This window comes from Somniosus microcephalus, chromosome 1 (genome assembly GCF_052327205.1).
Source record: "Somniosus microcephalus isolate GS21.2 chromosome 1, FLI_Smic_1.0, whole genome shotgun sequence".
In the NCBI taxonomy this organism is placed as follows: Eukaryota; Metazoa; Chordata; class Chondrichthyes; order Squaliformes; family Somniosidae; genus Somniosus; species Somniosus microcephalus.
The window spans coordinates 264,963,867-264,991,824 of NC_140987.1; the positions used below are offsets into that span (position 1 = coordinate 264,963,867).

A 27,958-nucleotide genomic window follows, 5' to 3' on the forward strand; every position below is an offset into this window, starting at 1 on the left:
CAAACTGGATTCAAACTGGTTAGAGGGGCGGAAACAGAAAGTAGACACTGAGGGCGATCTCTCACAGTAGTTGGAAGTGGGTAGTGATGTCCTACAGGATTCTGTTCTGAGATCACTTCTGTTCACTGTGCACACCAATGATTTGGATATAGGGTTAGAGGGAGTGGTGTCCAAATTTGAAGAAAATACTAAAATCGGAGATGGTAAATAATTCTGAGGACAAAAAAGTGAGCTGCAAGGGGATACCGATAATACTGTTATATGTGGCGCTATATAAATGCAAGTTGTTGTTACTTTTTATCCATTTGAAAACTATCTCAGCCATTATGCTGTGTGCCCCAGTGCTTGAAGGACATGTAACCCCTCAGGCTGTAGCTGCAGAACTCAAAACAATGACTGCTGAACAACATATATGGCCCAGTATAAGGCCCAGTATAATTGGAGAAATCTGGCCACTGAGCTGTCTGTCAGAGATCACCGCGGGCAATGGCCCTGTCCCCTTCTCAAAAGGTCTCAGTTACAGCTGTCAATCACACCCACAACCTGAGTCTGACTCGATAATCTGTACGGAGGTGGCACCTTTGAAGTTGTACTGAAACAAAGGGCAGTTAACAACTGCATCTCTCATAATTAAATTATATCAAACAGCTATTTATGAGTATTTAAGAACATAAGATATAGGAGCAGGAATAGGCCACTTGGCCCCTCGAGCCTGCTCCGCCATTCAATAAGATCATGGCTGATCTTGGGCTCAAAACCACTTCCCCGCCTGCTCCCCATAACCTTTCACTCCCTTATCTTGTAAAAATCTGTCTATCTCCACCTTAAATGTATTTAATGATCCAGCCTCCACAGCTCTCTGGGGCAGCGAATTCCACAGATTTACGACCCTCTGAGAGAAGAAATTCCTCCTCATCTCAGTTCTAAAAGAGCGACCCTTTATTCTAAAACTGTGCCCGAGTTCTAGATTTCCCCACGAGGGGAAACATCCTCTCCGCATCTACCTTGTCGAGCCCCCTCAGTATCTTATATGTTTCAATAAAATCACCTCTCATTCTTCTAAATTCGAATGAGTATAGGCCCAACCTGCTCAACCTTTCTTCATAAGTCAACCCCCTCATCTCAGGAATCAACCGTGTGAATTGTCTCTGAACTGCCTCCAATGCAAGTATATCCTTCCATAAATAAGGAGACCAAAACTGTACGCAGTACTCAAGGTGCGGTCTCACCAATACCCTGTACAGTTGTAGCAGGACTTCCCTGCTTTTATACTCCAGTCCCCTTGCAATAAAGGCCAACATTCCATTTGCCTTTTTGATTACTTGCTGCACCTGCATGCTAACTTTTTGTGTTTCATGCGCAAGGACCCCCAGGTCCCTCTGAACTGTAGCATTTTGTAATCTCTCTCCATTTAAATAATAATTTGCTTTTTTATTTTTCCTGCCAAAGTGGATAACGTCGCACTTTCCCACATTATACTCCATCTGCCACGTTTGCCCACTCACCTAGCCTGTCTATATACCTTTGCAGATTTTTTGAGTTCTCTGCAAACCTTGCTTTCCCACCCATCTTTGTATCATCCGCAAACGTGGCTACATTACACTCGGCCCCTTCATCCAAGTCATTAATGGAAATTGTAAATAGTTGAGGCCCCAGCACCGATCCCTGTGGCACCCCACTAGTTACCGTTTGCCAACCGGAAAATGACCCATTTATCCCGACTCTCTGCTTTCTGTTAGTTAGCCAATTCTCTATCCATGTTAATATATTACCCCAACTCCATGAGCTCTTATCTTATGCAGTAACCTTTTATGTGGCAACTTATTGAATGCCTTCTGGAAATCCAAATACACCACATCCACTGGCTCACCCTTATCCACCCTACTCGTTACATCCTCAAAGAACTCCAGCAAATTTGTTAAACATGATTTCCCTTTCATAAAACTATGCTGACTCTGCTTGACTACATTATGATTTTCCAAATGCCCTGCTACTGCTACCTTAATGAAGGACTCCAGCATTTTCCCAATGACAGATGTTAGGCTAACTGGTCTATAGCTTCCTGCTTTCTGTCTCTCTCCTTTCTTAAATAGAGGTGTTACATTTGTGGTTTTCCAATCCACTGGGACCTCGCCAGAGTCCAGGGAATTTTGGTATATTGCAACCAATGCATCCACTATCTCTGCAGCCACTTCTTTTAAGACCCTGGGATGAAGGCCATCTGGTCCAGGGGACTTGTCATCTTTTAGTCCCATTATTTTACCAAGTACTTTTTCCTTAGTGATAGTGATTGTCTTTAGTTCCCCCCTCCCTGTGGCCTCTTGATTGTCCATTATTGGGATGTTGTTAGTGTCTTCTACCGTGAAGACAGATACAAAATATTTGTTCAGAGTCTCTGCCATTTCTCCGTTCCCCATTATTAATTCCCCATTCTCATCCTCTAAAGGACCAACATTTACTTTAGCTACTCTCTTCCTTTTTATATACCTGTAGAAGCTCTTACTTTCTGTTTTAATATTTCTTGCCAGTTTACTCTCATAATTCATCTTCTCTCTCTGTGGGTGGTCAACCCTTTGACAATAACAAAGACATTGGAATTAAACGTAATGATCCTGGTCAACTAAACAGTTCGATGTTGGTCATGGAAACCTTCACTTTGTGGAGTCCTAGCAGCCAAACTGTCTGGTCTGAGCCGATGGCTTTTATTTTCTTGTTAACCCATTACATGCTGTTCTTAGCACAACAAAATAAAAGTTAAAAGTCAACACAATCAAACATCTATTTTTGCCACACAGTCCCAATGATGTTTGCAGGCTTGTAATACTTGCCTACATGCCAGTACTGATGTTTTGAATTGTATTTTAACAAGATCGGTACCTGTGACTGATAGCCATCGTTCAGTTGGTAACACCCTCGCCTCTGAGGCAGAAGATTGTGGGTTCAAGTGCCACTCCAGAGGTTTAAACAAAAAATCTAGGCTGACACTCCAGTGCAGTACTGAGGGAGTGCTGCACTGTTGTGGGTGCCATCTTTCGGATGAGACGTTAAACCACTCATCTGCCCTCTCAGGTGGATGCAAGAGATCCCATGGCACTATTTCGAAGAGGAGCAGGAAGTTTTCCCCAGTGTCTTGGCCAGTATTTATCCCTCATTAGCATTACTAAAACAGATTATGTGCTAATAATCACATTGCTGTTTGTGGGAGCTTGCTGTGCGCAAATTGGCTGCCGTATTTCCTACATCACAACAGTGACTACACTTCAAAAGAACTTTATTGGCAGTAAAAAGTGCTTTGGGACGTCCTGAGGTAGTGAAAGGCGCTATATAAATGCAAGTCTTTCTTTCGTAATTTTGAAAAGGTTCAGATTATATATTGATACACGTCTTTCATTCTTTTGTAAGGAAGACAATCCTCATTCAGCTCAATGGCAGTCATCCATTGATGCAACAGTTTGATAACTAGCAGGTCTTTAATGATTTTTCTGATATGAATGGTTTCCATGTGACTGAAATTATAATGACGAAATGGAGAATATCTCCTCTTGGGAAGGATATACGTACTCTCACATTTTTATCTATCATCTTTCTGAGCCATCGGAGAATGAGGAAGGAAATTGGACTAAAAGTATTATTAGCCCCTAGAGTATACTTCCCATTTAGTGAGGGACTGTTGTGCCTTTTCAACCAGTGTTGTGCTTTAATGAGAATCTGTGAGCTTGAAAAAAAAATTCTAACATCAATGCTGGATACAGGCTGTCAAATAGTGAGCCATAACCTAATTAAAGAGATACACTATTTCACAGTCTGCACTTAGCACTCTGCCCCATTTTCAAGAAAACTAGAACTTCAATTAAGTGAATGTATGCATGCATTTTCCCACCACAATTCTGACATTTGTACAATGTTATTAGCAAACCACTATCTCTTACTTCAGTGCATCTTGCACAATATGCCTTATTGGAAGCCTGAAAATGAAACCATTTTTAATATACCTTAAAATATACATTAAAAATTCACTTTTTAAAAAAGTTTTACCAAAGTTCAGACTTTTTAATTTTTATAAAATACCAGCTACTCAAACATCATCTAATTAATTTAGTTGAATTTTTGAGGTGGTCACTAGTATGGTGGCTAGGGTGTGTCTACGGATGTTGTCTAAACGGACATCCAGAAGGTATTTGATAAAGTTCTGCACGAGAGATTATTAGCAAAAATGAAAGCACACAGAATTAGAGATAACCTTGTAACATGGGTTAGTAATTGGTTGGGAGGTAGGAGACAGAGAGTAGGGATAAATTAAATGGTTTCTGATTGGGGGGATGTGACAAGCGATGTTCCCCGGGGATCTGTACTGGGGACTCAGCTTTTCACCATATGTATCAATGATGTGGATGAAGGAATAGAGAGTTGTATATCCAAGTTTGCAGATGACACTAAATTGGGAGGAACAGTAAATAGTGTAGACGGGAGCAGGTGGTTACAAAGGGACACAGAAGACTAAGTGAGTGGGCAAAACTCAGGCAGATGGAATGCAATGAGGGGATGTCTGAGGTCATCTACTCTGGATCTGAGAAAGAGAAATCGGAATATTTTATGAATGGGGAGAGACAAAGAGCTGTGGAGGAGCAAAGCGATGTAGGTGTCCATGTACAAAAATCACTAAAAGCTAGTGCACAGGTACAAAAAGTAATCAAAATGGAAAAAGGAGTGTTGGCCTTTATCTCAAGGGGGTTGAAATATAAAAGTAAGGCAGTTACACTTCAGTTGTACTGAGCTTTGGTCAGACTGCACTCAGTTTTGAGCACTGAAGATATATTGGCTTTGGAGGGGGTATAGCGCAGATTCAATCGAATGATACCCCGGCTTAAAGGGTTAAATTATGAGGACATAAACTTGGTTTATATCCCTTTGAGTTTAGAAGGTTGAGGGGTCATCTAATCAAGGTCTTTAAAATGATAAAGGGATTTGATACTATGTCCTCTGGTAAGGTAATCTTAAAATTACAGCTAGGCTATTTAGGAGTGAAATCAGAAAGCACTTTTTCATAGAAAGAGTCATGGAAATCTGAGACTCTCCCCCAAATTATTGTGGCTGCTAGGTCAATTGATATTTTCAAGACTGAGATTGATTTTTTTTGTTAGATAAGGTTATCAAAGGATGTGGATCAAAATGGAGTTGTGATACAGATAAGCCAAGATTTGATTGAATGGTGGAACAGGCGCGAGGGGTTGAGTGGCCTACTCCTGTTCCTAAGTTTCTATGACAATTAGCTTAGTAAGAACCTAAGAAAAGAGACTTGAAGCCAAACAGTAAATATAGGGAAATTCACAGCATGAAATGACCACACAGTCCATCCAGTCTGCTATATCCAAAGTCCATGAATGAGTATTCTGTCATGAGCTTCCCTCCCATAAATCTATCTATTCCCCAATTTAGGGAACATTAGTTTCCTTCCCCTAGCTCCTCTTTGAAAAAATCAAGTAGTATTAAATATCTCTAATCTTCATTCCCATATCTCAACAGATATCAACCCAGCTCCTTTTTAAAGGCACCAATTGACCTCAAATCAACAACCTTAACTGAAAGTTGTTTGAAGAGCAGGGGAGTTATCCCTAGTGTCCTGGCCAATATTTACCCCTCATCAACATCACTAAAAAAACTGATTATCTAGTCATTATCACATTGCTGTTTGTGGGAGCTTGCCGTGCGCAACTTGGCTGCTGCGTTTCCTACATTGCAACAGTGACGACCACTTCAAAAGTACTTCATTGGCTGTGAAGAGCTTTGGGATACTGCTATATAAATGAGTTTTTCTAAGTCTTTCTTTTATCCAGGATTCCCAGCAGAGGTCCCTGTTGAACTCCACTGGTTACGTTTTGACAAGCTGAGAATTTTCCATTTATCACTACTGCCAAGTTTTGTGATCTTTGACTATTTAACCCATGAAGGCTTTGGGGTAATTTATATTAAAATTTTGCTATTCAGTTAAATTCAGCTCAACAGAGGTCAAATCTACAACATACTGCTTTTTCAGGATGTGGATTAGAATTCAGCACATGAGGGTTTGGGCCAGTTGTCAGAGTCTATGTCTTGCATACTACATTAGTCTGAGACAATGAGAATCATTAACACATCATGGAGAGGGAACTGTGTGTAATATGTTAAAATTGAGGGCGCTGCCAGGGATGCTTAAACCTGTAAAGGTGGAAGCTAGTTTAATTGGCAGTTTGTTAAGCAACATCTTCTTAACCTCTCACTCAAAGTGTTAAATCCCTAAAACATTCCCGGTAATATAAATACATCATAATCCTTCTTCTATTGGTGCAGAGAATTTTCTTCCCACTAGACAGCAATTGTTATTATTAATAAGCCAATGCAATTTTAGATCGTACAGCAAAAAACAGGCACATTTCTGCATGTTACTTTAAGCAGAAAACACTGCAGGTCAGGGGCATAGGAAACAACATATTCTTGAGATTCAGATGCATTCAATAAATTATTTATAATATATGAAGAGTTTAAGGAACTTGCATTTATTAAAGCACCTTTCACATCCTCAGGATGTCCCAAAGCACTTCACAACCAATGAAGGGTAGTTATTTTGTAGGTAAACCTGGCAGTCAATTTGCGCACAGCAAGGCCCCACAAACAGCAGTGAGATAAATGACCAGATAATCTATTTTGGTGGGGAATTGGATTGAGGGATAAATGTTGGCTAGGATACCAGGAGAACTCTCTTGCTGTTCTTCAAATAGCATCATGGGCTCTTTCACATCCCCCCAGGATGACAGATTTGGTTTAACGGCTCATCCAAAAGACAGCGGCCTAGAAATTCATTAAGGCGCTGCCAGCTTTGCGGCCAGTTACCGCCTAAAGAGGGCTTCTGCGCCAAAAATGAGTTTGCGCTGATATTCAGCGCAGCGGTATTGGCGGCGGTAGCCGTTAGCGCTGCGCCGGCACCGATGACGTCATCGGTGTGCGCAGTGCCCCGGTTCCGCCCCGATCCCCATATTTAGTAGCGGCCGCCTCCTCCGAAGCGGCCGCAAACAGCGACCAGAAAACGGGGCCGTGCTGTAGCCTTAGTGGGGCGCTTTAAAGGGGAAGGTGCGGCCGGCCGCTTTTTCGGCGGCCGCCTGCCCGCTCCTCCTTCCCCGGCCTCCTCCACGCCCCCCCCCCCCCCGCGGCATTGCCGGCTGCTTTCCGCGAACCCGGCACTTCTCCGTGGTGCCGGGCTCATTTGCCGGCACTCTCCAGTGGCGATCTCCCCGTTGCAGGCAGCTCCCCCTTAAGAGAAGGAGGAGGCCTGCAGTACCACAGCCTGCCGCTCCGCAGCGGCTGGCGCAGCGGCGCCAAGAGCGCTGAAATTCAGTGTCAGCGCCCCAAGCGGAGGCGGGCACACCCTGGTATAGCGCCCGGTTCCGAATTGGGGCGCAAACACTGAATATCTGACGATCGCTAATGGCTCCCCGCCCAGCGCTAACTTTTGGGCGCGAGCGAGCTGGCCGCCCCAAAGTGAATTTCTAGGCCAGCATCTCCAACATTGGTACTGCATGGAACTGTCAGCCTAGATGAAGTGCTCAACTCTCTTGAACCGATGACTTTCTGACTCCGAGGCAGGGGTGCCAACACTGAGTCAAGGTTGACACTGAAGGCTATAAGTGATGCTGTCTGAACCGTTCAATTGGGTTGCAACCTGATAAGTCCATCCAAGCTGTCTTTCTACAGTATATGCAAATCTACAGAAGGTATATTATTGGCTCCCTGATTTGATTCCATTGGTTAATACACTGTGCAGTGTGGAACTGAACTATTCAGTCCAGGGAGTTCCCATGTTCGATACCTGGTCTGTGCTGAATTGGCTGATCACGGCAAGGTGGCACTACTGCTGCTATGATTTCACTAAGTCTGGGCTAGGGAGGAGGGACAAAATTAACCAGGGTTTCCAGCTCGTGATTGTTATTCAATGACTTCTGGTGGAAAATGTCCACCTGCATGCAGGAATGGCCTTGCTCAGTACCTCCACAATCAGTTAACCTGCAAAGACGTGCAAGGTTCACACGTGAAGAATGGGCAAAGTACCAGAGCCACTGGAGCCCAAAAAACTTCCCTCAGCCTATGTCTACACCTTCAGGAGAGAAGGGGAGATAAATTGAGATGTATAAATTGCATTGCGAGTGAAATTTGAATTGGGCGGGGATGCAAAATGGGTAATATCGCATCTGCCGCCCGATATACGTACCGTCCGATATTCACTTCCATTAACGTCAATGAAACTGAATATTAGTTGGAACACATTACTAGCGGCAAATGCGATACCGCCAGTTTTGCTTCCCCATCCAAGTCGAATTTCACCACTATTGTTCTTTGTTAATATGCTGGAACAAATCACTTTGTAATACAGTATGAGGCAACGTAATCCTAAATATTCTTACATCAAAAGCTGCAGCAATATCAGAGATGACTCAATGTTGTGTGCACAAAGCGGCCAATCAATTCAAAGTCATTAACGAGTTTTAAATAGAAGAATCTATTCATGTAAACCCACCTACCCCAGCAGCAAACTGATGAGTATAATTAATTTAATACACGAAGGCTGCGATTTCGCCAACCGAGGTGGGTCCAGGGTGGCCAGGGTCGGTAGCGCGGTCCCAGCCGTCTGCCTGCTCCAGTCCGCTCTCTCCAAGTCTTTTCCGTTGATTGGGCTTGTTAAGCCTGCCCAATGAGGTTCCCGGTCAATTAAAAGGAAGTGGGTCTGATGACGTCATTTGATGACGCGTCATCAGCCGGTTTCCTTACAGGGGCCATGTCCAAATTGATTTGGACAGTTGTGCTGTCAGTGTTCTACAACACTGAGGTGCTGCCAACACTGAGAAGCACTGCACAGAGCTGCACGCCTGCACCCAGGCTCTCCCATGACTCCCTCCATATTCTTATCGAGGGAGTCACAGCATGCAGGGAGGTTCTCTTCCCTTCCAATGCGTGGAAGACACCTCGCCAGGAGACCAACGCAGCCTGGTTGCACATTGCACAGGAGGGCACAAGCAGGGATGTCGTCAGGAGGACCAGGCTGCAGTGCCGCAAACCTTTCAATGATCTCAGTAGATCAGAAAATGTTACTGCAAAGCCACATTCAACCTCATCCTGCTGTACCACTCATCACATCCCCATCACTCTGCCTTCCCTACCCCACTCCTGCACATCTTTACTCACACCAACTTACCTTGCACCTCCACCCATCCCTCTCTATCTACATGATCACTTCCCCATCTCACTAGCCATCCCTCACACTCACACTCATCCTATTGCAGGCATACCAACTAACAACACACAAGGGTAGGCACTTGGGTTGTTTAACCAATGTTCGTGTGAAGTTTCTGGTAATGAGCTGTCAAACGCTGAAATCTTTATTTTCAACACTTTGCGTTCTTGGACAGATTTGTGTGCACCTTTGGAAGTGGCTTAGTGAGTTGCAGTGAATGGTGAGATATATGGGTACCTCCCCACAATGGTGTTGAGTGCGAAAGGAATGGTTTGGGCATTGTAGGGATGCTTTATGGTGCTGGTGCCAACCTTTTTTTAACATTTGTTTTATGGGATGTGGGCGTCGCTGGCAAGGCCAGCATTTATTGCCCATCGCTAATTGTCCTCGAGAAGGTGGTGAGCCGCCTTCTTGAACCGCTGCAGTCCGTGTAGTGAAGGTACTCCCACAGTGCTGTTAGGGAGGGAGTTCCAGGATTTTGACCTAGCGACGATGAAGGATGGGCGATATACTTCGAAGTCAGGATGGTGTGTGACTTGGAGGGGAACTTGGACGTGGTGGTATTCCCATGTGCCTGCTGCCCTTGTCCTTCTAGGTGGAAGAGGTCGCGGGTTTGGGAGGTGCTGCCGAAGAAGCCTTGGCGAGTTGCTGCAGTGCATCTTCTAGATGGTACACACTGCAGCCACGGTACGCCGGTGGTGGAGGGAGTGAATGTTTAAGGTGGTGGATAGGGTGCCAATCAAGCGGGCTACTTTGTCCTGGATGGTGTCGAGCTTCTTGAGTGTTGTTGGAGTTGCACTCATCCAGGCAAGTGGAGAGTATTCTATCACGCTCCTTACTTGTGCCTTGTAGATGGCAGAAAGGCTTTGGGGAGTCAGGAAGTGAAACACTCGCCGCAGAATACCTAGCCTCTGATCTGCTCTTGTTGCCTCAGTCTTTATGTGGCTCATCCAGTTAAGCTTCTGGTCAATGGTGACCCCCGGGGATTCGGTGATGGTAATACCGTTGAATGTCAAAGGGAGGTGGTTAGATGCTCGCTTGTTGGAGATAGTCATTGCCTGGCACTTCTGTGGCATGAATGCTACCTGCCATTTATCATCCCAAGCCTGAACGTCGTCCAGGTCTTGTTGCATGTGGGCATGGACTGCTTCATTATCTGAGGAGTTGTGAATGGTGCTGAACACTGTGCAGTCATCAGCGAACATCCCCATTTCTGACCTTATGTTGGAGGGAAGGTCATTGATGAAGCAGCTGAAGATGGTTGGGCTTAGGACACTGTCCTGAGGAACTCCTGCAGCGATTTCCTGGGGCTGTGATGATTGACCTTCAACCACCACAACCATCTTCCTTTGTGCTAGGTATGACTCCAGCCAGTGGAGCGTTTTCCCCCCCGATTCCCATTGACTTCAGTTTTACTAGGGTTCCTTGATGCCAGACTCGGTCAGATGCTGCCTTGATGTCAAGGGCAGTCACCTCTAGAAATCAGTTCCTTTGTCCATGTTTAAACCAAGGCTGTAATGAGGTCGGGAGCCGAGTAGTCTTGGCGGAACTCAAACTGGGCATCCATGAGCAGGTTGTTGGTAGGTGCCGCTTGATAGCACTGTTGATGACACCTTCCATCACTTTGCTGATGATTGAGAGTAGACTGACAGGACATAGCTCGGCAGTTTTCCACATTTTCGGATAGATGCCAGTGTTGTAGCTGTACTGGAACAGCTTGGCTAGAGGCGCGGCTAGTTCTGGAGCACAAGTCTTCAGCACGATAACCGGGATGTTGTTGGGGCCCATAGCCTTTGCTGTATCCAGAGCGCTCAGCCGTTTCTTGATATCACATGGAGTGAATCGAATTGGCTGAAGACTGGCTTCTGTGATGGTGGGGACCTCAGGAGTAGGCCGATATGGATCATCCACTCAGCAGCCTTGTCTTTTGCACTCACATGCTGGGCTCCACCATCATTGAGGATGGGAATATTCATGGAGCCTCCTCCTCCCGTCAGTTGTTTTAATAGTCCACCACCATTCACGACTGGATGTGGCTGGACTGCAGAGCTTTGATCTGATTCGTTGATTGAGGGATCGCTTAGCCCTGTCTATAGCATGCTGCTTCCGCTTTTTAGCATGCATGTAGTCCTGTGTTGCAGCTTCCCCAGGTTGGCACCTCATTTTTAGGTACGCCTGGTGCTGCTTCTGGCATGCTCTGCTACACTCCTTATTGAACCAGGGTTGGTCCCCTGGCTTGATGGTAATGGTAGAATGAGGGATATGCCTGGCCATGAGGTTACAAATAGTGGTGGAATACAATTCTGCTGCTGCTGATGGCCCACAGCGCCTCATGGATGCCCAGTTTTGAGCTGCTAGATCTGTTCTGAGTCTATCCCATTTAGCACGGTGGTAGTGCCACACAACATGATGGAGGGTGTCCTCAGTGTGAAGTCGGGACTTTGTCTCCACAAGGACTGGTGCGGTGGTCACTGCTACCAATACTGTCCTGGACAGATGCATCTGCGACAGATAGATTGGTGAGGACAAGGTCAAGTAGGTTTTTCCCTCATGTTGGTTCTCTCACCACCTGTCGCAGGCCCAGACTGGCAGTTATGTCCTTCAGGACTCGGCCAGCTCAGTCAGTAGTGGTGCTACCGAGCCACGCTTGGTGATGGACATTGAAGTCCCCCACCCAGAGTACATTCTGTGCCCTTGCTACTCTCAGTGCTTCTTCCAAGTGGTGTTCAACATGGAGGAGTACTGATTCATCAGCTGAGGGAGGGCAAAGATGGTAATCAGCAGGAGATTTCCTTGCCATGCTAGACCTGAAGCCATGGCGCATCATGTGGCAGCCAGGGTGTACAGCGTCAAGTGAAGTAAATCTGGCCACAGTGAGGCCATCGCTGCCGTCCCGGGCAGCAATATGGTCAGGTGCTGACGCCCTGTGTTCTGTGCAACATCAGGTGATTGCGGAGAAGGTTGGTGCTGTTGTTGGTGCTGTTGGTGTGCCTGGTACTGTTGGTGTCGGGGTTGATCGTGGTGGGATTCTAAGGACCAAGGTGAGATTTTTTGAAGGGCACCGATGCTGATGGAATAGATGGCTGCTGAAGTTGAGATGACAAAAGCGATCTGTCAATGGTGAGAGATGTTGTTCCAAGGAGGTGACAGTGGAGAGAGAGTTTACTCCAAACACTTCCAAACTCTGTACAGCTCAAAAGTGTCTTCCAAATTGTTGGATCCGTGGTTCAGTGGATATGCTATTATTAAATAATCACACGGATGCTGTACATTAACAAATAACAGGTCTTTACTGGAGGAGGGTAATCTCTAGATTGGGGGTACAGAGGCATGCGCAAAGCTTATATACCGGTGTGGTCACTGCCGGTACTACAGTATACAGGAGCTGTAAAAGTAGATCTGACTTAAAGGCACATACACTACAATTCCTCCCCTTTTAGATTAGTAATACCCCTAATATTCAAATAACAATTAACATTTCAACATGTACATTAAACGACAAAAGTCCATTTATAGATTCAGTCTTTGGGGCGGCTTCCTGACCCTTTCGGGATAGCGCCTTTCCAGAGGTTCTTGTTCTTGGTGCAGAGACGATTCTGACCCCTTTTCATCGGGTAGTTCATCGGGTTCCACTGCTACTGGGTCTGAAGTAGAGGCTACCGGTATGTCGGGTTCATCCCCAGGTACTCGAGACATGGGGTTGACGCGTTCCTGTGACGCGAAGATCTGATCGACGTGGCGTCTCACAATGTTCTCCCCAACATCCACTGTGTACATTAATGGCCCCTGCCTTGTACATATCGTTCCAGGTTGCCACTTCTCTGTTCGATAGTCACGGGCCAAGACTGGTTGCCCTACATTGAAGCTCCTTGTCGGCTTCTCATTGATGTGCTGGAATTGTTTGTCCTCAACATTTCTTCGCACATTTGGTCTGAGCAAGTCCAGACGAGATCTCAACCTTCGGTTAAAGAACATCATGGCCGGGGTCTGGTTGGCAACTGCATGTGTCGCGTTTCGGTAGGCTAATAAGAAATTGTCCATCTTATGCTGTAGTGGAATTTCATCGTCGCACATGGCCTTTATCGCCTTCTTAAAGGTTTGTACGAACCTCTCAGCCAATCCATTTGTGGCTGGATGATACGGGGCGGATGTGTAATGCCTTACCCCATTCCTTTTCATGAATTTTTGGAACTCGTCGGACACAAACTGTGGTCCATTATCAGAGCAAATCTGCTCTGGCAAGCCGTTTCTGGCAAATATGGTCCGTAGGACTGCAATCGTTTTCTCTGTAGTGGTTGAAGACATTTTTATCACCTCAGGCCACTTTGAATGAGCATCCACTGCTATTAAGAACATTGAGTTCATAAATGGACCAGCGAAATCAATATGCACCCGTTGCCATGGAGAGCAGGGCCACTCCCATGGGTGTAGAGGGGCATGTGGTGGTGCATTTTGGACCTTCTGGCATCCTAAGCAGCTCTTAGTTAGGTCTTTGATTTGTTGATCAATTCCCGGCCACCACACATAAGCCCTAGCAAGGCTTTTCATTTTCACTCCCCCCAGATGACCTTCATGTAGCTCATTTAGCACTCTCTCCCTTAACTTGGGTGGAATCACCACTCTGGATCCACACATCACTGTCCCCTGGCATACTGACAGCTGTTCTCTTCTGGATGAGAATGCTGGCAACAGTGAGTCGCCATGTGTTGGCCATCCCCTCACCGTCAATTTATATACCCGTGACAGCGTCGGATCATTGCGGGTCTCCTTCTCTATATCCGCGTTTGTTACTGGCAATCGTTCAATTATTGACGAATAAAATATCTCGATAGGGTCCACTGCTGGTGCTTCCTCCACAGTAGGCAGTGGCAGGCGCGATAGCCCATCAGCGTTCCCATGCTGCTTCGTGCCTTTATATTCTATTTCATATTGATTCGCCCCTAGAAACAGGGACCATTTTTGTAACCGCTGTGCAGTCATCACTGGAACGCCCTTCTTAGGATTAAAGATGGAGACAAGTGGTTGGTGGTCAGTCAGCAAGGTGAACTTCTGCCCATGCAGATAGTGGTTGAATTTTTTTTACTCCCCAGACTAGGCTGACGGCCTCCCTGTCAATCTGGGCGTAGTTGCGCTTGGCTGAGGTTAGTGGCCGAGACGCAAAGGCTACTGGCCTCTCCAACTCGTCTGGGAATTTGTGCGACAGCACCGCTCCAATACCGTAGGGTGATGCATCACATGCCAAACGAATTGGTAGTGCTGGGTTGAAATGGGCCAACACCTCTTTTGATGTGATCAATTCTTTACACTTCTGGAAAGCTTGTCTACGTTCGTCATCCCACTTCCATGGTACCCCTGTTTGTAGTCGAGTGTTCAGCGGGTGTAATACCGTAGACAAATTTGGTAAGAACTTATGGTAGTAGTTTACCAGCCCGAGGAACGACCTCAGTTGTGACACATTTTCCGGTGCTGGAGCCTTGACTACTGCCTCAATCTTGTCAGGGGACTTATGTAACCCCTCTTCATCGATGACGTGGCCACAGTACGAGATCTGTTTCTGGAAAAACTCGCACTTGTGGCGATTAGCTCGTAGCCCATACTCCTTTAATCTGGTGAGCACCTTCTCCAAGTTGGCGAGGTGATCACCGTCATTTTCGCCCGTGACCAAGATGTCGTCCAAATAACACTGGGTCCCTGGAATCCCTTGCAGGACCTGATCCATCGCCCTCTGCCAGATAGCCGGAGCCGAGGCTACTCCAAACACCATCCGGTTGTATTGATAGAGACCTTTATGAGCGTTGATCGTAAGGTAATGTTTCGAAGCTTCTTCTACCTCCATTTGCAAGTACGCTGGGCTAGATCAATTTTGGTGAAGCGTTTACCTCCAGATAGCGAGGCGAAAATATCCTCAATTCGTGGAAGCGGATATTGCATCGTGTGAAGGACTGGGTTCACTGTCACCTTAAAATCCCCACAAATGCGGACCTTCTTTGGTTCCCCAGGCGTATTACTCATCGACCTCTTCATTACAGGAACGATGGGTGTAGCCCACTCGCTCCAGTCCACTTTGGACAGTACTCCTGAACGTTCCAACCCTTCCAGCTCTGCTTCAACAGCTGGTCTGATCGCATAAGGCACTGGTCTGGCCTTCAGAAACTTTGGGCTTGCATTTTCCTCTATTTTAATTGTTGCTGTTATTCCTTTTAGTGTTCCTAGTCCCTCCTGGAACACTTCCTTTGCGTCAGTTAGCATTTTTGACAGTCGTCCAGGTGTGACGTCGTCATCCTTTTTGGCCTCAACCTTCAGTGCCTGTATGGAATGCCAATCTAATTGTATCTTCCGGATCCATTCACGTCCTAGCAGTGGTGGTCCTCCATTTGGCAATACATATATATCCATTTTAGGTATTTCCTGGCCTTTATATGTCACTTTCACCCTTATTTTTCCTTTGGGGTAGACTTTTTGCCCCGTATACGTCTTCAAGACAATCTCTGTAGCTTTCAAGGGTATGTGTGAAAATAGCCGCTTGTAGTCTCTTTGATTTATGACTGTTAGAGCTGACCCTGTGTCCAATTCCATTTCCACTTGGACTCCGTCTATCTTGAGTGTAACCCAGATAGTCTGGTGATCCTCCATTTCGGTTACCTTATGTAGTTTCAGACAACCCAGCTCCTTGCTTCCGGAGTCTGTGTCACTTTTCTGTTCATCTGAACTACTGTCCATCACCTGGTGTACCTTTTTGTACTTCTCCTGTGGAGATTTCTTACTGTTGGTTTTCTTCCCAGACCTGCAGACTCTTGCTATGTGTCCTGCTTTCCCACACTGTCTGCACACTTGGTCCTTGAACCAACAATCTTTCTGGTCATGTGTTGTTCTGCCGCAGCGATAGCACTTCCCTGTTCCATAGGACATTTCATTGGTGCCATATTCTTGCGGTCTCCGTTGTATCTCTGCAGCGCCCCTTGCGGCTGCTTCGTGTGATACTGCCATACTGAAAGCTTTGTCCAGCGTTAGGTCCTTTTCTGACAGAAGCCGTTTCTGGGTTCCTTCACTTTGTAGCCCACACACAAACTTGTCCCTTAACGTGTCTGCTAGTCCCGCTCCAAACTGGCAGTGTTTCGATAGCTTGCGCAGTTCCGTTAGGTACTCAGCATTGCTTTCGTCTTTGTGTTGGTTCCTTTTATGGAACTTAAATCGTTCTGCTATCAGCAGCGGTGTGGGGTTTAAGTGGTCCTGTAGGATTTCTACTATGCTTTCAAAATTCTTGTTTACCGGCTTCTCTGGGGTTATTAGATTTCGCAGTAACCCATAAGTTTTTGCACCCATGGAATTTAACAGAACCAGTGCTTTAGCATCTGGCACTTCATTCGCCCTGCAGTACACCTCAATACGTTCCACATATGTCGCCCAATCTTCGACTTCATTGTCGAACGTAGAGATACTGCCACTCTTCGGCATCCTTGGGTGTGCGTTAACTATCACAAATGGCTCCTCCCGCGCTTCCCCTTCTTCTCTGCTGGCACAAAATGGCGTCTCCCGCGCTTTCCTTCCTTCCCGCGCTCGCCCTTCTTCTCCGCTGCGGCTTCTAAAAATGGCGTCTCCCGCGCTCTTCCTTCTTCTCCGCGGCTCAATGGCATCTCCCCTTTCTTCACCCCGCGGACCCTGTTCAGCCCGTGAGCACTGGCTGTGCTCTGCGCGTTCTTTTTATATTTTTCGACGCCGCTCAGTCTAGAACCCGGCTGTTTCTTACCCTCTCTCCGGTTTGTTTTATTTTCCTCGACGCCGCTCGGTGTTCAACCCCCGGCTGCGCCCTGCGCTCTTCACCCTCTGTCTTACCCTGTCGACGCTGCTCGGCTCTCTCTCCGCCATCGGTCGGCTCCAGCCGCCGCTGCTCAGGAAGGGTCTGCACTGGACCTGTCGTCGGTCTCGTACTGCTTATTGTGGCTGGGGAACCAAGCCCGGCTCTCCACAGCCTCCCCTGCGAAGTTGGATCTCTGCCTGACTGTTGGGCGGTTGCTCGTGGTCGACACCCGTGTTCCTGGCCTCGACTATTTTTTTTCTTAATGTTGCAGGTAGATTCGAATCGACACTCGTCGCCACTGTTGGATCCGTGGTTCAGTGGATTTGCTATTATTAAATAATCACACGGATGCTGTACATTAACAAATAACAGGTCTTTACTGGAGGAGGGTAATCTCTAGACTGGGGGTACAGAGGCATGCGCAAAGCTTATATACCGGTGTGGTCACTGCCGGTACTACAGTATACAGGAGCTGTAAAAGTAGTTCTGACTTAAAGGCACATACACTACACAAATCCTGAAGGCTCAAGCTACTGACATTGGAAAGTGAACAGTTGTTAAATGGTAGCTTTTATACCACTTTTGCAGCTGTCACCTATTCACAGCAATGGAGAGTCATAGAGAACCTGACACACTTACCTGACGTGATCCCCGAGCGATGGGAATCTTGTGGAAAATTTGGGAAAATGGCTAGAAGGTGGTAAAATGTTGTTCAACTGCCTTTAAAGACCCTCTTAACTATCTCAACTGGCTGACCCACCGCTTCGTGCCGGGTCTGCAAAGCGCAGGCAGACCCCGCACTTGGGAAACTGACACAGAGGTGGGTTCAGAGCGGGATCCTGACCTGCTGTCAATCTTTTAGATTTTGACAGTGGACCCGCCTCCGAACCCGCCCTCTGAGTGCCAGCAAAATTCCTGCCTAAGTCTCTATACTACCTGGTCAGGGAATGAGGTACAGCAATCACACTGTTTTAATACTTCACTGAATAGTAGGAGACACCATTCCACCCCAGTGGATGTTGGTATCTTCACTAAATTTTCCAATTTTGTCTTATGAAAAGACCTGACATTTATCATCATCCTTGAGGTATAAATAAGATACACAGCAATGGTGCGAGGAATAGGAAAGATAATTCACTCACTCATAAGCCATACTTGCGGGTTGTGCAAGTGGATTATCTTTTATATCGATTATTAATTTCCAACATATTTTTCCTAAATATAAACACTCGAGAAAGAGTAATATTGTTAACAATTTTTGGGCTTGGACCTTTAAAACACGAGGACTTCACTCACCCTCGACCCTATTCCCACCAAACTGCTGACCACTCAACTTCTCTTCCTGGCCCCCCATGTTAGCTGATATTGTTAATGGTTCTCTCTCCTCAGGTACTGTCCACCTCCCCTTCAAATCTGCCGTCATCAACCCTCCTCCAAAAACCCACCCTTGACCCCTCTGTCTTTGCAACTACCGCTCCATCTCCGACCTCCCATTCCTACCTATGTTATCACCTTTCAAATCCATGCCCATCTTTCCCATAACTCCACATTTGAACCCCTCCAATCAGGTTTCCACTCCTGCCACAGCACTGAAACGGCCCTCAGTCACAAATGATAATCTATGTGACTGTGACCATGGTAAATTATCCCTCCTCATCCTTCTTGACCTGTCTGCAGTCTTTGACATGGTTGATCACACAATCCTCCTCCAACGCCTCTCCACTGTCATCCAGCTGGATGGAACTGCCCTTGCCTAGTTCCAATCTTATCCATCCAATTGTAGCCAGAGAATTGCCGGCAAAGGCTTTCCTTCCCGCTCCCGCACCGTTACCTCTGGAGTCCAACAAGGATCCATCCTTGGCCCTCCTATTTCTCATCTGCACGCTGCCCCTCGGCGACATCATCCGAAAACATGTTAGGTTCCACATGTACGCTGACGACACCCAGCTCTACCTCATCACCACCATCTCTCTCAATCCCTCCACTGTCTCTAAATTTTCAGACTGCTTGTCCAACATCCAGTACTGGATGAGCAGGAATTTCCTCCAACTAAATATTGGGAAAACCAAAGCCATTGTTTTCGCTTCCCGCCACAAACTCCATTCTCTGGCCACCGACTCCATCCCTCTCCCTCACAACTGTCTGAGGCTGAACCAGACCATTCGTAACCTTGGTGTCCTTTCTGACCCTGATGAGATTCTAACCATATATCCACTCAATCACCAAGACTGCCTATTTCCACCTCCGTAACATCGCCCCTGCCTCAGCTCATCTGCTGCTTAATCGCTCATCCATGCCTTTGTTACCTCTAGACTTGACTATTCTAATGCTTTCCTGGCCGGCCTCCCCTCTTCCACCCTCCATAAACTTGAGCTCATCCAAAACTCTGCTGCCTGTGTCCTAACTCGCACCAAGTCCCGTTCACCCTTCTCCCCTGTGCTCACTCACCTACATTGGCTCACAGTCCGACAACGCCTCAATTTAAAAATTCTCATCCTTGTTTTTAAATCCCTCCATGGCCTCACCCCTCCCTATCTCTGTAACCTCTTCCAGCCCTACAATCCTTTGAGATCTCTGCACTCCTCCAACTCTGGCCTCTTGCACAGCACGGTGGCATAGTGGTTAGCATTGTTGCCTCATAGCGCCAGGGACCCGGGTTTGAATTCGGCCTCGGGTGACTGTCTGTGTGGAGTTTGCACATTCTCCCCGTGTTTGCGTGGGTTTTCTCCGGGTGCTCCGGTTTCCTCCCACAGTCCAAAGATGTGCGGGTTAGGTTGATTGACTATGATAAATTGACCCTTAGTGTTAGAGGGATTAAATACGTGGGGTTACGGGGATAGGGTGGGATATGTGTTGGTGTAGGGGTTACAGGGATCGGGTGGGATATGTGTCGGTGCAGGCTCGATGGGCCGAAATGGCCTCTATCTGCATTGTGGGGTTTCTGTGATTTCTGTGATTCCCAATTTTAAGTGCACCACTATTGGTGGCTGTGCCTTCAGCTGCCTTGACCCCAAGCTCTGGATTCCCTCCCTAAACCTCTCTGCCTCTCTACCTCACTTTCCTCCTTTAAGACGATGCTTAAAATTTACCTCTTTGACTAAGCTTTTTGTCAGGTATCCTAACATCTCCTTATGTGGTTCAGTGTCGAATTCTGTTTGATTATGTTCCTTTGAAGCACCTTTGGGATGTCGTACTATGCTAAAGGTGCTACGTAAATACAAGTTGTTGTTATGATGTACTTTTAGTCTATTATTCTTCCTGGTTCTCTGCTATTAAAGCAAAAAAGTGCTGCTGTAGTACCAGTTGCATGATGAGATGTGCTTTCAGTTCCTATTTCGCAATCGCTTTAATTGCTCTTTCATTTAATTCACACCACCTCTGTGTTGCTTAGCATGACAGCTAGAAAACTTAAGACTGAACTTTGAAATTCACTGTAAGATAATTGGCATGAACACTTAATATGTTGATCAGTAATTCTTGTCCTGTATTACGTATTATCTGACAGCGCAATTTCAAGCCACTAGAAAATAATCCAAAATACAGACCATATAATAAAACATGTAACAAATTTCTGACAGTAAGTTTAAGGCAGTAATCCAATCTTAAAAATGCTGTTTAAGTTCATAACGTGTAATATTAAAGCTCTAGTAATTTATGATGTCATCTGAACTGCTGAATTGAATCTCCACGTTGTAACTCACTGCCAGACATTTAGTATCCTATATATCTGAATCCATTGGTTAGGAATATAGCCTTGTAAATCGCTCACAGGTAACCATTATTCATTGTAATTTTACAATCACTTTTAAAGACATTTTAAATAGTGTTGCAACACACCTAATAGTGTTGCTATGGAAATGCAAAGACTATATTTATAACTTTTTTTTAAAGTTTCATCTATCAGTTTCTGTGCTGGCAAATATGCGCTAGAGAGGGTACAGAGGATTTAGCTATGAGGAAAGATTGGATAGGCTGGGGTTGTTTTCTTTGGAACAGATGAGGCTGAGGAGAGATTTAATTGAGGTGTATAAAATGTTGGGGGCCTAGATAGAGTGGATAGGAAGGACCTATTTCCCCTAGCAGAGAGGTCAATAACCAGAGGAAGGATTGGAGGGGAGTTGAAGAGAACTTTTTCACCCAGAGGGTGGTGGGGGTCTGGTGGTAGAGGCAAAAACCCTCATCACATTTAAAAAGTACTTGAATATGCACTTGAAGTGCCAAAACCTGCAAGGCTACATACCAAGAGCTGGACAGTGGGATTAGGCTGGATAGCTCTTTTTCCACCGGCACAGACAGGATGGGTCGAATGGCCTCTTTCTGTGCTGTATAATAATTTCTATAATTCGATGAACCATTTTAGTTCCGCTGTTTTAAGCAGAAATGTATCAATGGTTTCCATTAGATGGCGCTCTAAATCTTTACTATCTGCAATCGAAATGACTGAAAACCATACTGAGCATTAAAAGCAGAGAAACTGGTTCACTCAAAGGTTTTACTGTCAATTTGCCAAACAGTAGACAATGAATCAACCTTAAACTAATGCAGCCCGATTTATGTCCTAAAAAAGGATACGATTCTGAAACCGCCCTGAATGTTAGGCATCGAGTGGAAATGTAACTTTTAATTGATGTGCACTTAATGTAGCTGAACAGCAACTCCGTGATCGATTATCGTTACGGGACCACAAGCAAATCCATCCCACTGGAGATTCCCTGTAAAAGGGGTTGGGAAAATTGGCCTGTACTACGCAATATGAAATCGCCACCGACCGAAATCGAGGAGCTCCGAAGCTTAGGAAAGGAGTAGGTCAGCAATAAAAAGGAGAGGCAGATCGGTTTAAACAGCCCGCTTAAATAATAATAAATACATATAAACAAATAAAAATTCACCCCAGCCGTAAAAATGCAACGCCTGGTTGTAATTTTAAGAGTGATTGCTGATCATGAGCTTATGAAGAGTAATGTTGTTGACTATTTGGGGGCTCAGGTGATTATATTTCCTCACTCGTGTCAGTATTTTAGTAAAATATGCAAATCTGTTCGCCTTTAAATGTTGACGTGAAGAAACAGAAAGGGTAATGGAGATATTACCACACAAGTTCACAGCCAACTCATTTTGATTCAGGAGTGCATCTGTCATCTAGTCAGCAGGGTGTGGAGTCTACTGCAGCTCCTATATTTGCCCATTAAACCCATTTCCACTGAAATAATCACAGGCAGGAGATGATGGTGTCACTCTGCGCTTAATATTGCTGCGGCACATTAAAATATGTAAGGAAATTTCCGTGCAGTTCCCAACCGCACCACCACCAATAGGGGAAAGCCTATTGCCAAAGCTTTACACTGCAAAACCCAGGCGGGACATGTTCAAGCTCGCTTTATGCCGGGGCACAGTAAACTTTCTCTGCGTCCCTCCTTAATGTTTTCCTTCTCCAAACTCACAGGAGGGGGGCGTAGGTGGTGCAGTGAGAAGATAACGAGTATTCATTGTTGCCGTGGACTGGATTTCAGGGACACCACAGACCAATCGCTCCTCTCTCTCTCTATCTATATATATATATATATAATAATAGATAGATAGATAGATAGATATATAATGTGTTGAGAGTTGGCTGTAGTTAAAATTATATTGATCAGGAAATAGAACACATTTTCTTTGGAGCGACCCACTCCACTTAACCTTTGGCAGAGCCTCCCCGATGCAGCAACCACAGAAGTGATTCCGCCCCACTAGAAAGTCGCCAACCCTGCCTTGCATTTTAAACCGTCGCAGTGCCGAGTGAATGGGGAACTCCGTTTAAGCTCACATCCAAAATGCTGCGACTACCGATTTTATGCCTGTGTAATAATGTCCGTCCCCCCTCCCCCCACACAAACAGCCCTGGTTCATGGGGACGTTTTTCTGATATACAAACACATCATTGAGTCTGCTTCGTCCATTCATACCAAACACTGGCAATAAAATATTCCGCTTATATGCTGCAAAACAGTTGTCCAGGACTAAATGTGTCTCATGTACACTTCACAGCTCAGTATTTATCAATGGGTTTATAAATAGTATATATCGTTTGCCAAATTACTACTGGTGACATTGTTAATGATGCAACATTATTTAATTTTAGTGAGGCAATGCATTAAAAAGTTACATTTGCTCCACCACTGATGAGACTTGTTTTAAGGACTACTGTCTAACTTAAATCATGAATAAAAGAATTCAACCTTTTTAAAAGCAACCTCCCCCCCACCCCAACAAAAAATCCATTCGTTTTCAGTTGAATTGCTAACACAAAAACGTTCGTTTCTCATTTACTTGGGGTGAACTTGGTAAACTGGTATCTCAGGGAGTGGAAGCGGATGTGTGTGGGGGGGAGGGCAGAGATTAGGTTGATGGCTTTCGGCTGCACTGATCTGCTCCTGTCGCTCACTATAGAAGCCAGGCAGAATGCCCATGACAGTTACATCGACGAGTGCGACTACAACGTCATTGATCAATGGCACCCAGGCGCAACACTCCATATGTTTTGACACCAGACTGGGTGATCGGGATCAAATCTAAAGTGTGCACTAACTGCCCCTCTATCAGAAAGCGGCAACTTCATCTCGACCTTGTTACTACTCAATGTTAATGCCAGCTCCAGCATTTGGTTTTGTGTCGAAAGAATTGTTTTCTCAATTTCTGGCAAAGTAAACTATCTTTGTTACAAAGTGAACATCATTTTACTCTACACTACAATTACTGGGCTGAAATTTTCGCAATCATTTTCAGAACCGTGTGATACTTCACAAACCGGTCCCTATCTACTTTGAAGTGTTTCATCAAACACAATGTTTAACATAAATGCGACATTATTTTTTTTCTTTTATAAATGCTTACACTCGCGACAAGCCAGTCATTTCTTATCTTCCTTTTTTCCATTTTAGTTTATATTTAACGGAACTCTCCTGCTTAACTTCTGAGTTAGTTTTGACATTGAGTTGCAATTTGTTGCCAGCAAGATTCCGGGGACACTGAATATTTAAAGTGCTTTCAAGTTACGAAAGTTCCTACAGCAACACGAATCGTTCCAAATCCTCTTTGAATCCTGAGTTTCCCCATCAGTTACTCTAACCAAAATAGAAAATTGTCAAATTATCAAAAAAAATGTTGAGATTGAACTTTGAACTACAGCCCACATTGCAAAGCTGCTGTTGCCTCATCTGCTTGGCGCCTTTCTGACCAATCTTCAGTTCATCTGCCCACAATCATTCGTTCTTGAATTGAGAATATCAGAACGCGAGTGTGATCACCATTGAATTCGCAATTTTAGAACGAATGCTTCCAAAGAAAAGGTGTAATCCTTCAAACATTAATTTCAAATCTGATCCTCTTGGCGGACACAGTAGTGGATGGCAAGATTGAAGTTTCTGGGAGCCCTTTCCCCAAGAACTACAAATGTCATTTTGAAAATGTTAAATCAATGTTCTCTGCAGGTGACTGTCACACATTTCGCTTGCATTATTAAAGTTCACTGTTAACTATCTAGCCTCCAAGTCAAACACTGCACTGTAAACGTCGCCTTTGAGGCACTGTTTCCCACAGCGGTTATGCTAAAAGGGGATAAGCAAGAGAACTATTTATTTTTGGTCAACTGAATTCAAATTACTTATCACTCACAACACATCTTTATATCGTTTGGATGAAAGGTCATCGAACTGAAACGTTAACTGTTTCTCTCTCCACAGATGCTGCCTGCCTGGCCTGCTGAGTGTTTCCAGCATTTTCATTTTTTATTTCTCCGTTCTATTGGTTTGCCAAACCGTATTCCTGCTCCTCTCTCATCATTGCCATGATAATGCAAATTCAACTGCTTAACTATCTGCTCGTCCAACTCACAACTAAAAACCAAGTAAACATAACGAGTTTTTTAAATTCAAAAAAACTTCAGTTTTGGGATCTTTTTCCTCCGCTTTTCCACCGTAACAATACTGCCGACATTAGTTTCAGAATAGAATCAGAAAATCAGACCGCACAGGAGGAGGCCATTCGGCCAGTTGTGCTGTCCCGGCTCTTTGAAAGAGCTGTCCGATTAGTCCCACTCCCCTGCTCTTTCCCCACAGTTCTGCACATTTTCTCCCCTTCAAGTAGAATGAAATGTATGAGTGTGTCTGTGTGAGAGACAGTCACATCAATCAGACAATTCTACCAGAAGCTCTGTGATCCATTTCACCTTTACCTGACTGATACATCACAGTAAAACATTTCTTCTTTTGTGACATTGGTTTTTGGTACATGATAGAAGGATACAGCACAGAAGGCCATTCGGCCCATCGTGACTGTGCTAGCTCTCTGAAAGAGCTGTCCAATTAGTCCCCCTGCCCTTCCCCGCCAAACCCTGCAACATCCCCCCCGCTTTCAAGTATTGATCCCAATTCTCTTTTGAAAGTTGCCCTTGCATTCCGAATGATTGCCTTACCTTCGACTCCCTGGGATATTCCTTCCCCACGATGCTGACCACGGGGATCTGGAGGGTGGAGGAGAGAAACTCCAGCTGCAGGAGCTCCCCGATGCTGCGGGGGAAGGCGAGGATAGCGGTGACCCCTTGTACCACCACCGTGTGGCAGACGCTCTGCAGGAAGGACTGCGGGTCGCGGCGGGCGGCGGGGGGCACACCGAAGACCGGCAGCTCGCCCAGCCCCGTCTCCATGCCCATCACCAGCTCCACCGACAGGTTGTAAGGCAGCAGGTCGCCCCGGCCGTTCAGCTGGCGCACGGCGCCCAGCAGCGCTTCGCGGGGCGCTGCGCCGCGGGAAGAGGCGGCCGCCAGCCGGCCGTGGCCCTGGCCCCGGCCGCCGTCCCCCCTCCCCAGCGTCTCGTTGCTGGGGACAGCCGGAGGCAGCAAGAGGACGGCTCCCAGGCGCACCGTGTGCCCGATGCGTTTGAGGATCTGACAGGGCTGAGGGTGGCTCCGAGAGGCGGGCACGCTGCTCAGGAGGGCGCAGAGCCGGAGCAAAAAGACCCCCAGGAGCAAGCGGCGACACCCCAGCACTCTCATCACCTCACAGCAACCGGTTGCAAATGGGGTGGGGGTAGGGAAAGAAAGCTAAAGCAAACTACAAATAAAAAAACACTTCAAGCAAAAAAAAAAGTATGCAAATGCAAGATTGCAAGGCGCTGGGTGCCGGCTGCTTAGAGTGTTAAAAAGTAGAGAGAGAGAGCTTTTCTTATTTTTGCCCCGAGTGTCCGAGGAGCAGGCTGCAGCGCAAGGCGGGCAGCAGCAACACTCACTCTCGCTCGCTCGCTCTCTCATTCGCTCACAGGCGAGAAACTTGTTGCGGTTTCGGGAGCGCAGTTGCAGCGTCTCGCGCTGGGCAGCGCCACACTCCACGTTCCATCCATTGTCCCCGCGCGAGCAGCGCCGGCAGCCACCGCGCCTGCGCCACTCCGGCGGCAACTTGCACCGTCCGGGCGCTGCCCGCCGCTGCACTTGCTTCTGTTGTCGCTGTTGTTGTTGTTGCATAGGGTCATTTGGCCGCCACGCCATTCAATTTAACCAGAGTGAGACAGAATTTTTTGAAAAACTTTTTTTCACGGAGCACCAGACAGCAATAACTCCAAATTGTTCGTGGAATTAAATCAAAAGTTTAGCCCATCCACTCCAGTCCTCCGGTGCACGCCTCCAGTGTACCCAGTGCACACTCCGAGCTCCAGTGTACCCGGTGCACACTCCGAGCTCCAGTGTACCCGGTGCACACCCCGAGCTCCCGTGTACCCGGTGCACATCCCGAGCTCCAGTGTACCAGGCGCACACGCCGTGCTCCAGAGTTCCCGGTGTACACCGTGAGTTGCAGTATACCCATTGCACACCCCGAGCACCAGTGTACCCGGTGCACAGGCCGAGCTCCAGTGTACCCATTGCACACCCTGAGCTCCAGTGTACCCGGCACACACCGCGAGCTCCAGTGTACCTGGCGCACACTCCGAGCTCCAGAGTACCCAGTGCACACCGTGAGTTCCAGTGTACCCATTGCACACCCCGAGCGCCAGTGTACCCGGTGCACAGGCCGAGCTCCAGTGTACCCATGGCACACCCCGAGCTCCAGTGTACCCGGTGAACACTCCGAGCTCCAGTGTACCTGACGCACACGCCATGCTCCAGAGTTCCCGGTGTACACCGTGAGTTCCAGTGTACCCATTGCACACCCCGAGCTCCAGTGTACCCGGTGCACAGGCTGAGTTCCAGTGTACCCATTGCACACCCTGAGCTCCAGTGTACCCGGTGCACACCCTGAGCTCCAGTGTACCAGGTGCACACCACGAGCTCCAGTTTAGCCGGTGTACATCCAAGCTCCAGTGAACCCGGTGTACACCGTGAACTCCAGTGTAGCCGGTGCACAGCCCGAGCTACAGTGTACCCTGAACACACCCCGAGCTCCAGTGTACATGGTGCACACTCCGAGCTCCAGTGAACGCGGTGCACACTCCGGGCTCCAGCGTACACAGTGCACACCCCGAGCTCCAGTGTACATGGTACACACCCCAAGCTCCAGTGTACCCGGTGCACCCCCAAGCTCCAGTGTACCCGGTGCACACCCCGAGCTCCAGTGTACCCAGTGCACACCCCGAGCTCCAGTGTACACTGGGCACACCACGAGCTCCAGTGTACACGGTGCAGTCCCCGAGCTCCATTGTACCAGGTGCTCACCCCGAGATCCAGTGTACCCGGTTGACTCCCCGAGCTCCAGTGTATCCACCGCACACCGCGAGCTCCAGTGTACCCGGTTCACATGGTGAGCTCCAGTGTACCCGGTGCACACCATGAGCTCCAGTGTACCCGGTGCACACAGCGAGCTCCAGTGTACCCGATACACACCCCGAGCTCCAGTATACCTGGCGAAGACCCTGAGCTCCAGTGTATCCGGTGC

The 27,958-nt window shown here is 46.8% G+C and overlaps 1 protein-coding gene across 1 annotated transcript in view; it reads right to left on the bottom strand.

Moving 5' to 3' along the window:
* Positions 1 to 26,490, bottom strand: part of grin3a (glutamate receptor, ionotropic, N-methyl-D-aspartate 3A) — a 286,032-nt gene extending 259,542 nt beyond the window's left edge. Inside the window, exon 1 of the mRNA XM_085993338.1 lies at positions 25,510 to 26,490. Within this exon, the coding sequence (XP_085849464.1) occupies positions 25,510 to 26,088 (579 nt within the window). The 5' untranslated portion in view covers positions 26,089 to 26,490. The remainder of the gene's footprint in view (positions 1 to 25,509) is intronic.
* Positions 26,491 to 27,958: the final 1,468 nt, after the last annotated feature.